Source organism: Trachinotus anak, unplaced genomic scaffold, assembly GCF_046630095.1.
Source record: "Trachinotus anak isolate AG129_WGS33_773 ecotype Australia unplaced genomic scaffold, CSIRO_AGI_Tana_v1 ptg000004l, whole genome shotgun sequence".
Taxonomy (NCBI): domain Eukaryota; kingdom Metazoa; phylum Chordata; class Actinopteri; order Carangiformes; family Carangidae; genus Trachinotus; species Trachinotus anak.
Window position 1 is genome coordinate 23,880,803 of NW_027273855.1, and position 14,135 is coordinate 23,894,937.

At 40.0% G+C, this 14,135-nt stretch overlaps 3 protein-coding genes across 3 annotated transcripts; 1 reads left to right on the forward strand and 2 right to left on the reverse strand.

Annotated features, from left to right (window-relative positions):
- The first annotated feature begins 928 nt into the window (after positions 1 to 928).
- On the forward strand, positions 929 to 6,997 carry ddx19a (DEAD-box helicase 19a). The gene is made up of 11 exons (XM_071477270.1): positions 929 to 1,133; positions 1,324 to 1,387; positions 1,519 to 1,711; positions 2,979 to 3,071; positions 4,013 to 4,115; positions 4,209 to 4,323; positions 4,424 to 4,601; positions 4,711 to 4,948; positions 5,544 to 5,706; positions 5,815 to 6,006; positions 6,099 to 6,997. Exons 1-11 carry the CDS (start codon positions 1,071 to 1,073, stop codon positions 6,158 to 6,160), a joined length of 1,464 nt encoding a protein of 487 aa, XP_071333371.1. The 5' UTR covers positions 929 to 1,070; the 3' UTR covers positions 6,161 to 6,997.
- ubxn10 (UBX domain protein 10) lies at positions 6,991 to 9,473 on the reverse strand. Its single transcript, XM_071477274.1, has one exon. The coding sequence runs from the start codon at positions 9,153 to 9,155 to the stop codon at positions 8,415 to 8,417; it is 741 nt and encodes a 246-aa protein (XP_071333375.1). The 5' UTR covers positions 9,156 to 9,473; the 3' UTR covers positions 6,991 to 8,414.
- Positions 9,474 to 11,135: 1,662 nt separating this feature from the next.
- cptp (ceramide-1-phosphate transfer protein) lies at positions 11,136 to 13,928 on the reverse strand. Its single transcript, XM_071477275.1, has 3 exons — positions 13,848 to 13,928; positions 13,594 to 13,733; positions 11,136 to 12,980 (listed from the first exon to the last, which is right to left on the reverse strand). Exons 2-3 carry the CDS (start codon positions 13,725 to 13,727, stop codon positions 12,458 to 12,460), a joined length of 657 nt encoding a protein of 218 aa, XP_071333376.1. The 5' UTR covers positions 13,728 to 13,733; positions 13,848 to 13,928; the 3' UTR covers positions 11,136 to 12,457.
- Positions 13,929 to 14,135: the final 207 nt, after the last annotated feature.

Here is a 14,135-nt window from a genome sequence, read left to right on the forward strand (position 1 = left end):
TGAAAAATGTTACAACATCTAAATTTAAGTGGAACTTTCATACTATAAAATAATAATAATAATAATAATAGGCAGCATAAATAATGAAAATAATCATTAGTTGAAACTCCACTGTAGAAAGAGCAATGATAATAAAAATAATAATACTTTTTATTTACTGAGTGCTTTTCTGGATACTTTACATGACAAAAGTATTGTAGGCCTGCAAGTAGACTTTAACATTGAAAATACTTTAACTCATTCGTATCAGCACACGTCAAGATTATGACAATGAGTGTTATGAGGAAATTAAAACACTCAGCACTTCAGATAAACAACATAACAGAGTAAGATTTATGAAATACAAAGCAAGTTTAAAATAGAGAATGGAACAGTTGCAAAATATACCATGTGCAATGTTGCAGTTATTTTTTAATGGATTTACATAAACATTAGAGTAGTCAGTTGGACAAATTGGTGAAATACCTTATGTGGTGTACTTCAGTGCAGCTCATCTGTGATGGGTGTGTCAGCAGGTTCACTCGACAAACACACTACGGTGCCTTCAAGTTACCCCCATAAACTACGTAAATATCATATCTAACGTTAAGTCTAATGCATTGTTGCCTTTTCATTTTTTTTATCCGACTGCAAACTATGCAAAAGTTGCATAAATAAGACCCTTTAACTAATTAGAAAACTATCAGACAACTACCATCAAAACAAACACAGAAAGAGAGATGTAATAGCAACTTTTATATTGTCAACAGATGATAAAATGAACTTTCTCTTACAACTTTCACCCCATGGTAGGCCACTGAATTGCGGTTAGCATTAGCTGATGTAAAATAACCAGGAGGTTTCCATTTGTCCTCCTTTTACCTCTTCGATTAGTCGCCCCTGGCGGCTCAGGTCTTAAAACTCGAATATTTCCGACGCCCGTGAAGGCGGCATCGGTGGTGCGGTCCAGCGGGTTGTGGTTGGTTCAGCTCGGGACAGCGGCACAGGGTCACGTCACTTTCACGCTGACATCAAACTTTTGATGAAAAGTGTTGTTTGTCTCTGAAGAAATACTCAGTTAATGTTTGAAAATGTCCGAAGAGTCGTGGGCAGTGGCTGTCGACGTTCAAGAGGCTACGACTCCATCAGCACAGGTAAGTTTTACAGGTGACCGACAGCTCCGAAAGTAGCACCAAACCCCGCTAACCGGCCGCTCGTCGCCCGTTAGCGGGCTAGCTTAATCTGCTGCCTCGCCGCTTTGCTTACACACGCAGTTTGTTGCATTTTTGTTTTCTTTTTTTTTGTTTGTCCAATAATGTGAGAAACTGTATTTTCCCCAACTAGTTTGACTTCCCAAAGAAAGTGGATCGAGTGCGTGGTCCACGTAACATGAGAGGAGACATAAACGGTGACTTAATTAATCGTTTTCTCTTATTAAATCACTGTTGACTGATTTTATCGCTGACTAACGGTGGCGTTTGACGCGGTTTCGGGTGGGGGGGTGTGTGTGTGGGGGGGGTCCTTTCTCCACCTGTGCAGGGAACATTGTGCCGGAGAAGAGTGAAAATGGAGACTGGCGAAGAGACGAGGACAAAGTGGACCTGGCCGAACAGTCCCTGTTGAATAAACTGATCCGCCGCTCTCTGGTGCGGAACAGAAACCAGGTGGAGGTCCTGCAGAGGGACCCCACCTCTCCTCTGTACTCTGTGAAGACATTTGAGGAGCTGAGGCTGTGAGTCTGCAGGGAAAACCTTTTATGATAATGGTCTGGCTCTCAAACAGATGAGCACATCCACTCAATTGACAGATAATCTGGTACACCGGGGTAAAACTAATGCAGGCTAATACAGCAGTCGTGCAATTAAATCCCCTTCATGAAGGTTGTAATTTACAACTTCTATTGAAATTCTCTTAGAGAGTTGTTGATTTAACTGTGTGGCAATTTTGGAGGATGTAGTTTTAGGTGCTGTTGAACTGTAATGCATTATGCAGAGAGGCCTTTCTGTTGTTAAACATACCTCCAATAATATAAGTGGGGTGGACAAAATAATAGAAACACTCATCCATGTAACACAATACATTCAATTCAACAGCATCATAACCTGTTGCCTCTCAAATGAATTGAATCACACCTCTCTAAAACAATTTCACACAAACCGAACATTATAGCCTTCATCAATGTGGGATTTATCACAAGGCTGTTTTATGAGACTGCGTTAGTTCTACCTAGATTTATCTAATTAACTGCAAACTGAGTGTATTCAGGTGTATGCAAAAGTTTAGGCACCTCTGGACATAGGTTTTTTGTTTGTTTTTGAAGTGAAAAGAAGCAAATGGAATTCCTGCAACAAACAGACTTTTTTAAAAAAAAGCATTTCACTTCAGTTGGTCATATAGTTTTGTTTTTTTATTAATGAATTTTAAAAAGTTGGGGGGGGGGAAACAGCAATTGTGGTATTTGCAGAAGTTTTTTCACCCTTCTAAAGTCCCATTCAGGGGGGATTAACACCACAGGGGAAGGTGGGGAATAAAAGATTAACTGTGCTCCTTAGGAATATAACTCTTACACATTTTATTCATCAGGAAATTACGGCCTGTAATGGACTTTTTGCAGGATGAAGCCAAAAGAGATGGGTGAAAGCTTCTCCAAAGTGAGGAGGGGGCGGATAAATATAAAATAATATTTTGTTATCATTCATTGTGACATACATATCATTATTTCATGTTCATCAAGATTAAACTTCTGTAAATCTAGAAATCAAAGAAAAAATATGCTTAAGAACTTAGAACTAAGAACCTGAGAATCATCTTATTTAAAGTTTTCCTCTAAATCAAAGTAATCAATTTTTGGAGTTAATTTAATAAAAAGTAATTGTGCATTGACGTCAAAGAAAGGCTCTTGTAAAATCAACAAAATGTGATATTTCCCAAACTTCACACATAACTTTGTGTGTTTGGGTTTTCCACCATTCCTGTTGTTTTGACTCGATCGTCAATAGGAAGCCTGAGCTGCTGAAGGGTGTGTACAACATGGGTTTCAACAGACCATCCAGAATCCAGGAGAACGCTTTGCCCATGATGCTGGCACAGCCGTGAGTTCATTTTCACTCTTCTGAAGTAGTGCTGAGACAAGTGATCAGTTCATTGATAACTCAAAGGGCAGAAGATTCATCTTTTTGATCATCAAGTAAGATTTAATCACACATTGAGGTAAAGTGCCTTATATCTGCCAAGGATGTGTTGCTCTCTTTGACTAGTACAGTTTTCTAGTACACATTTTGTAAATGAACAATTAATTAACAAAATGACGAATGAATTGATTGAAAAAATATTCCACAAATCAGTTGATAATGAAAACAATTTTTTGACTCTTTTCTTTTCTTGAGCCACTTTTGACCTGACAACACTTATTGGGGCTGCAACTAACTAAACTGTTATTTTCATGATTGCCGCAATGATCAGTTGATTAATCAATCAACAGAAAAATAATCAACAATTATTTTGATATCTAATCGTTTAAGTTGTTTTTCAAGCCAAAATGCCAAACATTCCCTAGTTACAGCTTCTCCTTTGTAACATTTTTCTGCTGTTCTTCATCTTATGTGATAATAAACTGAATATCTTTGCATTTTGGATGATTGGTCAGACAAAATAAGCAATATGATAACGTTTAATTATGTGGAAATTGTGTTGTTCACAATTAAAAATAAATCAGTTGTAAAATAATTATTAAAGGTATTTTTGAAATCGATGAATCTACCCAAACAATCAATGTCCTATGATATAAGACCATAAGTAGCAGTACATTCTTCCATCTGAGAACCTGGAACTGTCGAACTTTATTTTCATGATTAATTGATTATGAAAATATTTTCAAATTCATTTTTTGTCAATCACCATGTTGCTGCCGCTGAAAGTGACTGAAACTGTTGTCCCTTAATTTAGTGTCAACAACTTGTAAAAATCCTATTTTAACATACTTGACATCAGATTTATCCGGGGTTTAATTTAAATATGTTTTCTGTGGTTGTAGACCTCAAAATCTGATCGCCCAGTCACAGTCTGGCACAGGAAAAACTGCTGCCTTTTCTCTGGCCATGCTCAGCCATGTAAACCCAGCCAACAACTGGACTCAGGTGAGCTTGAAACACGTAATGTGTAGAGCCAGCCAGTGCCAACATTCAGCTTAGGAAATGTACTCACCCTTAAAAACTGTTTGGTTCTTTCAGTGCCTGTGCATCTCGCCAACGTATGAGCTCGCTCTGCAGATTGGTCAGGTCATTGAGCAAATGGGGAAATTTTGTCCAGACGTGAAGCTGGCATATGCCATTCGAGGCAACAGAAGTAAGAACGTGATCGTAATTGTGATTACCTCTCATGGAATTGGTGGCAGGTAGCCAGTGTTGGCTTATTATCACTGCTTGTATTTGTGTCTTCTGCTCAGTGGAGCGAGGCATTAAGTTGCAGGACCACATTGTCATCGGGACACCGGGCACAGTCCTCGACTGGTGCACCAAGTACAAACTCATCGACCCCAAAAAGATCACAATGTTTGTCTTGGACGAGGCCGATGTGATGATCGCCACACAGGGTCATCGGGACCAGAGCATTCGTATCCATAGGTGGGCTCCGTGCAGAGAAACCTGCAAGTGCAAGATGTAGAGTTTTCTGTCACGGTCAACAAGCTTCTCTTGTCACAATATTTTCCCCATTCTCTTGTTACCAATGCAGACAGCTGACAAAGGACTGCCAGATGCTCCTTTTCTCTGCGACCTTCGAGGACTCTGTGTGGAGATTTGCAGAGCAGATCGTTCCCGACCCAAACATCATCAGGCTGAAACGTGAAGAGGAGACGCTGGACACCATCAAGCAGTTTTATGTGCTCTGCAAGGAGAAGGAGGACAAGTTCACAGCACTCTGCAATCTATATGGAAGCCTGACCATAGCACAGGCCATGATCTTCTGCCATGTAAGTCCACTGTCTTAACCCTCTGGAGAGCACAGTTCATTATGATTTTTAAATTAATTTCTCCTTTACTGTTGGACCTCATTTACACCTGGTATTAATATGCAATCTGTACATGGATACATGAACTGCCCAGTCTAATTATATTTAATTAATATTCATTAATATTAATATTCAGTTACCATTGACAAGCTGCATAAAAGCCAGAATTTTTGGCATTTTGCATTCAAAGGTGACCAAAACACTTAATTTATTGTTGAAATAGTTGCCAATTAATTTAATTGATCAACTAATTATTGCAGCTTTCTCGCATGCTAAATCACCATGGTGATAATGTTAAACATTATAACACAAACATCCACATGTAGCATTTAGCTCAAAGCACCACTGTGCAGAATTTCAGCCCCACACAGCTGCTCAGTTTGGTTTTCTTGAGGATCTGATCACACTGTTTACATTGCATTTACACTTGGGGGAGGTCTGATCCTTGTGTTTTCAGCTGGCATTAATGTGCATCTTTCCTTCTCCAGATACAGATAACATGTTATTGCAGTATGAGCTGTTCAGTTTAGCTGACACTTTTTTTTTTTTTCCCCAGACTCGTAAAATGGCTGCTTGGCTGACTGCACACCTGAGCAAAGAGGGCCACCAGGTGGCGTTGCTGAGTGGGGAAATGACAGTGGAGCAGAGAGCCGCTGTCATCGAGCGCTTCAGGAGCGGCAAGGAGAAGGTGCTCGTCACCACAAACGTGTGCTCCAGAGGTGAGGGAGATGAAGACTGACATGAGCCAGATTTTTGAAATTAAAACTTTATCTTCATGTTGTGAGATGAGTGTCGATGTCTCAAACCCGTTTGTGGCCATGTTTCAGGTATTGATGTCGAGCAGGTGTCACTCGTGGTGAACTTTGACCTCCCTGTGGACATGGACGGGAATGCAGACAACGAGACATACCTGCACCGGATCGGCCGCACAGGACGTTTCGGCCGAAGAGGATTTGCTGTCAATATGGTTGACAGCAAACACAGCATGGATATTATCAATGAAATTGAGATGCACTTCAGTATGTTTCCTGTTTCTTTCACTTTGATCACGTCAACAAGCAAATATAAGGAATCCTAACTTGTTTTTCTTTCCTCTCTCTTTCTCCCACAGACCGGAGAATCACAAAACTTGACACCAGCAATCTTGAAGAGATGGAAAGCCTGATGAGCTGAATGCTTTGCTCCACGCGCTACCCGATACTGAGGCAGTTAGACGTGTTACCTCAAATGTGACTTGAGTTCTTTCAAGGGTTTATTGTTTGCATTTTATTGTTTACAGAAGAGAGATGCATGCCAATGTTGATTATGAAAAACCAGTGTGCCAAAGTTTTCACTTGGGTTTCTTTTGATATGTCCGACTTGAATCACTGAAGTCACCTTAAGCCTTTAAGCTGCGTCTCCCAGAGACTCTAAACTAACCACTAGCTGTTAAAACGGCATTTAAGAAGGGTGGAGACAATACTATCATTGATGGTTTGCTGTGCTGTGTTTTTTTTTTTTTTTTGTTTTGTTTTTTTTTTATTTTGTTTGAAGTGTATTATTAATATAGAATGGGATATAAGAGTGTGTCTTATCTATAGATTTATGCATGGCTTGATCAAGGGTGAGTTCAGATAAAATATCCTTGGGTGACTTGAAGCATTTTAAGTTTTAAAATGCCTGTTTCAGTGTAGTGGTAGTTGGTTGTTAATTCAACTTAATTTGGTTGTTATATCGGTTTTCTGTGGATAAAAATAAATAAATATCCTGTCACATGTAAAACTTGTTCAGACAGTTGATTACTGTTGAAAATGCTGTTTTTGTACGACAGGTTTTGGCACCTTATCAAGTAAGACCATTATATCGGGTGTATCTACAATAATGAATCAGTTGCTGAGAAGCTTTATTAAACAAAAAAAAAATAATCTTCAGAGAATATACAATATGTTCAAAAGATAAGAAACCTGTAACTTCCTTATTCTTTGTGCACTTTATTGTGTGATTGTTTTAATAAATTTTTCAGAGTGAGAAGGAGTCGTCTTCAGTTTATGTTGAATGACATTTGATAAGTCATATTATAGTTTTACTTTTAGTACTCATGATTAACACAGCTCTTATTCACTCAGATAATGTTGTGACTAAAAAAAAATATAAAAGGGAAACCTGTTCAGAGTCAGGCTGTTTAGACTCCTCATGGAAAGACAAACTGTTCAAGCTGTTTATGATTAACAGTGGCTACATTCTGGATTTCATCATTAGTTTTTCCTACCAGGACTTTTCAGAATATTTTCCTTTTTGCGCCTGGTTAATTTTTTTCCTTTTTGAACCGCATGATTCCTCTTACCTAGACTCAATACATAGAAGTTTGTCAAATTAAAAAGCATAGTTCAGACCTTCATGTATTCATGTTTACACACTGAAAAGCAGAGCGGTAGGTTTATCATGATCATTCTTCATATATTAATCTAGTGCATCCTAGTGAAAGACTTTATTTGGCATATAAGAACATCAACCATAAAGAAATGATGGCAGCAAATTAGGAAACCCTGTTTGTTGTTGTATTTGTCAGCTGGTCTGCAGACGCTACAAGAATGTCTGAGTAAGCATTGGTATTGAACACCAGTGTTACTGCAACCATCACACACTGACACCAGATTATTTTCTACATAAACACCTGAAAGCAGATCCCAGTCCTTCGTTTGGTATTTCCATACCACTGTGATGAAAACATTGTGAGGAAACATACCATACATGTCCTCATGGGACAGCTGTGTGCTGTTACATACAGGCATGCCGGATACATTTTCATGAAATTGAAAATGAAAGTTAAAGTTGTGTTATACATGCGTATAGTTAAAAATCCTCTCCAGACATGTTTTAAGGCATAAAAGTCTCTGCTTTGAATAATAATTTGAGTCAAATGTTTTTTCCACAAAAACTTCAATTAACTACTTTGAACTTCATAAAAACAAATCTACTAATGGAGCCTCCTGAAGTCCCTGAAAGTGAGACTTTTTTAAAATCTTATGTGAAGCAAATCCAAAAACATATTTAATCTTTCAGGTCTCCCTTGTCGAGAGATCCAGAATTCATAAATACCATAATATTTTTATTTTTGGAAAGTTTATCTACTGGATGCAAGATGCCTGCTACCTATAAAGAAAGGTTTGTTCATTCTCCGTGAATGTGTGCTGGAGGTTTTAAGTTTCCACACTTTACACTGTTGTGAATTGCATATTGGACCACAATTGGCTCCACAAACCATGCTTGTATTTAAACATCTTAAACTTCAGATTTAAAGCAAGCACAGAGAGACATCATTCTGCACAGTGGTCAGACGTCCATCATCCAAATAATCAGCAAACATATGTTTGAGAGGAGGGGGACTTTAAATGCCACCACAGAGCCAAATGTCAAGGGTGAAACAGAACTTTAAAATGATTTCAGCTCAGTCGTGATCCACATCACTGCCATTATTCTGAGAAATGCACAGCACTGATCTGTTCAAGATGCCACACTGGGCCAAAGTCATGTCCATGTCTGTGAAGCTCCTCCGTGGCACATCCATAGTCTCAATGGAGGCCCCTCCATACTTGGCCCCATACCTGGCCTCTGCACTGGCTCTCACCATCATCAGAGTGTCAGTGGGCTCAAAGTGCTGCTGAAACCTCCTGCCACACGGTTCTCGGATTGCTAACAGCAATCTGCCACAGGCCCCAGCCTCTTTGGTTGTTACAGATCCTGGGTCAAGGGGCATGGGCCAGATCCTGAATGGCCCATCAGCCCTGGTGTCCCCTTCGGAGGAGCAGGTCTGTGCTGTGGGGACACCTGGCTCCTCATGCCCCAGCTGCAGGATAGCCCCATCAGACAGGGTGAGCTTGGACATGTTTCTGTCCAGGCTTCTCCCTGGACTCCCCTCCGGCCGCCTCCTCTCTATGGATGGCAGGACCTTGTACTTGTTGAGGGACTGTGGCCGGGCAGCAGGGGCGTGTTGCGGCAGGTGCAGAGCCTCGTCCTGGCCGAGCCGGCCGGCCTGCCACAGCACGGGCTGCGACCGGGAGCGGAGGCTTCTGTCCGGCCTGCTGCGTGCCGGAGGCTCTGGAGACACAGCTGTCCCCTGGATGCCGTCTGCGTCGCTCACAGCAGGCCTGCTTCGTCCTTTGGAGGACTTTGGTCTTGTCAGATGCATTGAAAACCAGCTGTCGAGGGTCTGTCTCACAGAGGAGCTCCCGGTGGCCTGTCGGGGAAGATTTCCGCTTGTGTCCTGGCTTCAGTCCTTCGCAAAAACAGTGAAGAAAGTCATATCTGCGTTCACACCGGCCTCCACCGACCCCCTCCAAACGGTTTTAGAAGCTGTCCTACAGCTTGGAGGTATGTTTCTGTAGCTGTGCAGCGGGTTAAAACGTTAAAATGCCGTTTGTGCGCATTACTTTTCGGTCGCTTTCCACCCGCTCTCCCGGTTTCAGTCCGTCTCCAGCGTCACTGGTTACCATGCAGCCCGGTTGCCATGACGACGACCAGGAAGCCCCCTGGCGGTCGTAGGTTGTTTTTTTGCACAGTTCTGTATATTATATATTTTTTTTTATTATAATTATTGTTTCAAATATGTTTATTGGGAAACCAATCACTTAACAGAGAAATTAACAGTGGACAGTTATGTTTCCTTTTTTTTTTTTTTTTTTTTTTACAGAAGGTGAAAAAGTAATCCCTGACAAAAAATAAAATAAAATAAAATAAAATAATGACAAAAATTATAGCAAGTAAACAAGCAGAGCCCTGCCTCAACAAAGCAGACGAAACAAAAAGGACAGGACACAAAAAATAAAAATAAATAAATAAAAATAAAAATAAAAATAAAAATAGAAAAGAAAAAAACAACAAAAAAAAGGCGACAGTGCAATACCCTACTATGTAAGGTGTCTGTCAAATCAGTCAACCAATGCTTAAACCTATAAAGCCAAATGCATCAAATTTGATACAAGCATTTCTGAGACCGATTGCATCACCTTATGGTAAAAACTTCACTCAAAACCCTCTTGTATCCAATCTGACACTTGTCTTCCAACCCCTGGTGGATCCTTTATCACTACAATAATTCAAACACAGTTCATGGGACAATCCAGGTTGGCCACCTTCAGATAGTTCCCAACTCACTGGATCAAGGTCAAGAAAATTGCGATTTTTACGATTTTCCAGTGACATTTTCTTTGAATTTTTTAGTAATATTCTAACATGAACACTTAATCTGTTGAAGCAAGTTATAATTACATAATTTTTTGCATTTTAGTATGTAGTAAAATCGTGTATAAAATTTGGAAAAACCTATATGCAAATAATTTTTTGTAATTTTTTTTTTCAAATTTTGTGAAAGGGCCAAATAAAGGTTCCAGATTCAAGAAATCTGAATTTTCTGTCCATTATTTCTGGGGTCAGGCATTACAGGGTTAAATGAGGGGACCTCTCTCTTCCTCCAGTTAAGTGGAATCAGTTTTTTTGCTGTTATAAGGCCATATGCCTGAAGGTGCTGTTGTGCACTATTTAGCTTCCTTAGCCCCTCAGATGTTCCCAGAATTATTAAAATAAGATCTGGGTCTAGCTGAATCCCCAAAATCAGCGAAAAGAAATCAAATATTTCATGCCAGTAGTTTTGAAGTTTGGGGCAGAGAGCGAAACTATGAGATAGGGTACCCTCCATGGACTCACATTTCTCACACAAAGGAGAGACTTCAGGAAATATTTTATGCAGCTTCGTTTTGGAGTACTGTAGTCTGTGCGCTATTTTAAATTGAATCAAAAAGTGTCAGGCGTTCATTCATGGATGTGCTCCAGACTCTCCTCCCACACACTGGGAGGTATCAGGGCTCCGAACTCTCTTTCCCATTCCTCTTTTATCCTGTCCATGATTATAATTATTGTTTGTGTGTACATCACTTTGATGTCGTGGCTGTGTAGTTCACCTTTGTATGTGTCCATGCATGGCCCATATAACATAATACAAAATGAAATATTTCCTGATTTGGTGTGATGACAATGCCTCATGGTCATATACATATTTTGTCATCATCTAATGTGCAGCTCAGATAGTAGCAAATAAATGGAAGGGTTACTACTAACTTCTACATGCTGGATTTAAATAAGATCAGAAGAAAAGAAAAATATTTGAAAGGAAAAAGGTTTGATTTTTTTATAATTTTTTCTCTACATACAGTACCAGTCAAAAAGTAAGGTTCAGGGACCACTATATTTACTACCATTAGCACAGAATTATAAAAACATGACACTTTCAAAGTTAACTTATCTCCTCATTTACTTCAGACAACAGGTAACAAAACTCTTCTTAGGTAAAAGGCCTTTGAACAAAATGTACTGATGAATAATCAATAGTTAGATAAATCGAACATTGCACAAATTCACAACCAACATATATTTTATATATTGATATTTTTTTATTAGGCTACATTGTTGATCATTGAAATCATAGTAATATGTGTATATATATATATATATATATATATATATATATATAATACACAGTACAACACATTCTTATAAAACAATTCACCATTAACTTAAAAAGAATAATCAATTAAACCATGTACATTAACTATAAACACAGCATATTCTGTCCTTAATGTTTTAAATGTAAATTGCACTGAGATATAATACAGTGGGATTGACGACTCCACTAATAAGAATTTGTATTAATACTTTACCAGTTGTAGAAACTGCTACTCTTCTGTTAAAGCTGCAGTTTGCTGGTGGTCTCTTCTCTGTATTTTAAATTCAAGACCATAGTAAATTATAAAATATCTGACCTCGTCATCCAGTGGCATAAATGTGTTAATATTTGAATTAATGATCTCCATGAATCCTGAATTAATGGCCCTATTATTACATTATTTCTTACAAGAATTGGCATCAGGGGCTGCAACTAACAATTATTTTCATTGTCAATTAATTGGCTGATTATCAAATCGGTCATAAACTCAAACTCAAAATCAACCCAATTCACTACAATGGAAGACCAAGAACAGCAGCAAACTTATTACATTTAGAACCACAAAAGCAGAAACCTGGTGTTACTGTTTGAACAAGAATCAACCTAGTCTTATTTCTTTGGATAAATAATGAAAGCAAGCAGCTGCTGGCAGTGACCAAAGACATGTGAATCCCACTGTAGTTCTCTTCATCCATTTCAGTTAAAAACAAATGAATCTACAAGCAAAAGCTGAATTTAAAATTTAATTCAGAGGCACATGATAAAGAGTAAGGAGAAACATGCAATATTATGATTAACAGTGGTTTTATATTAAAGTCTGGGAATGCAGGAGGTACAGTGAAGTTCTGATTAATTATTTGTGCCCAACACTGTACAGATAACACACAACCCTTAAATCAACAGGAGTAGCAGCCAGCTCAACAGCCCGTCAGCGGGGACACAGATATTCAATCACGTGATGTATGAAGACGGAAATTATAGCCCCACTTGCTCTATGGTAAATCAAGCAGGTTATGTTGAGAGTAAAGTTCCTCTGTGATCTGGTACACCTCAGAGATTAGAGGCAGGGCTTCTCCCAGCATGGCCACGACCTGCTCTGGAGGGCCGACATTCATCACTTCGAAGAAAGCTGGACGCCCGGGGAGCACGCAGAACGCTACGCCTGCAGCCTTCCGGACCATCCACGGGTGGTGCTGGGCGAGGGACTCATTGTAGGCGTCTGCACACATGACAGAGGTCTTGCTGTCCTCTGTGCTGGTGCGGAGGCGCTCCAGGAAGAGCTCCAGCCACCTCAGTGCACGGTGCAGCCTCAGCAGAGTACGGCAGCCTGACTCCGGATGGCCGCCTCTCTTGGACAAGTCCACGAGTTCATTCTCAAGCTCATATTTTACCATCGACTGCATGGTGACGTACTGAGACCCGTTCTCGCCGTTCAGGTGGTTGACCAGGATCTGGATCTTGTTGACAGCATCTTTAGAAATGAAGCCGAAGATGCTGCCTAAGCTGTTCAGAAACCTATTTAAGACATACACGAAAACAGTCTGTTAACACCAGTGTGTTACAGATGAGTCAAGACTGGATTACCAACTAGGGAAAAGGGGGGCAATTGTTCAGGAACCCCAGAACTACAGTGGCACCAAAAGTCTTCATAATTTGATTAATCATTAATCTATTAGAAATTAGCTACATTGAAGTATAATACCTCCCACTTCTGTCTTATGGCCCTGGTACTGTGGATTATCATTGTGTTTTATTTCTGAACAGTGTGCAATAGGGACACAATCGAGCATTTGTTTATTGTGTATGCGTCTGTTGTGCAACATATACTTGTGCACATATTGTATGTACCTTGAATGCAGCACAACTTCCCCCTAAAGGACAATAAAGTTTATCTTATCTTACTCAACTTTATTTCAGCTCTGCAGTACAGGTTGGTTTCTGGGTGCCTGGGGAAATAAATAAAGTGCCATGTACACTGAGGGTCAGTAGGGGCCCACCAACAAGTATTTGCCCCGGGGTCCCATAGGAAGTTAATCCAGGCAAGAACTGGGTGTAGTATGCACAGTATCTTCATGTTGTAGATGCATACAAAACATATAACCACACAAATCCAACACAGATCACTTACTTTACAAGCCCACGCCATCCAGAGACATAGTGCTGAAGGTAGACTTCTTTATTTTCCGACAGACACAGCTTGAAAGTGTCGAGCACCTCCTGTAAACTGAATTTCTGCTCTACTGATCCCTCAGAATCAGCCATGGTTTTCTATAAGGAAACGCGGTGGAACAGGCACCAGATGAATGAGCAAGTGTGTCAACGAACCGAAGGTCACTGCAGATATGAGTTCTGGTCTATCCAGCCCAAGACCGAGCACAGTACCTGCAGGAGAGCCTAAGACTGAGAGGAAAACTCCGCATTTCTTCTGGGAAACGACTGGTCGGTCCAGCTCTAATCCGCTTCAACTGCGCAGACTCGGGCCGGAAAACACCGGAAATTGGCACAAGTTGCCTTCAAAATAAAAGCGCCGAAGTTGGATGTTCAAACCAGATACAAGAAGCAGTTGAGGTGGTTGAGAAACGATCAATATCGTGGGGATTTGTATTTTAAGTGGAAAAGACAAAGGTGGTTTCAGCTCATTGGGGAATTATCCCAATGAAAGTTGTAGTG

Coding starts and splice junctions, on each gene's coding strand:
- ddx19a (XM_071477270.1), top strand. CDS start 1,071: ATGTCCGAAGAGTCGTGGGCAGTGGCTGTCGACGTTCAAGAGGCTACG. Junction 3,072..4,012: donor CCCATGATGCTGGCACAGCC/GTGAGTTCATTT, acceptor CTGTGGTTGTAG/ACCTCAAAATCTGATCGCCC. Junction 4,116..4,208: donor CAGCCAACAACTGGACTCAG/GTGAGCTTGAAA, acceptor TGGTTCTTTCAG/TGCCTGTGCATCTCGCCAAC.
- ubxn10 (XM_071477274.1), bottom strand. CDS start 9,155: ATGCATCTGACAAGACCAAAGTCCTCCAAAGGACGAAGCAGGCCTGCT.
- cptp (XM_071477275.1), bottom strand. CDS start 13,727: ATGGCTGATTCTGAGGGATCAGTAGAGCAGAAATTCAGTTTACAGGAG. Junction 12,981..13,593: donor GGATGGCGTGGGCTTGTAAA/GTAAGTGATCTG, acceptor TGTCTTAAATAG/GTTTCTGAACAGCTTAGGCA.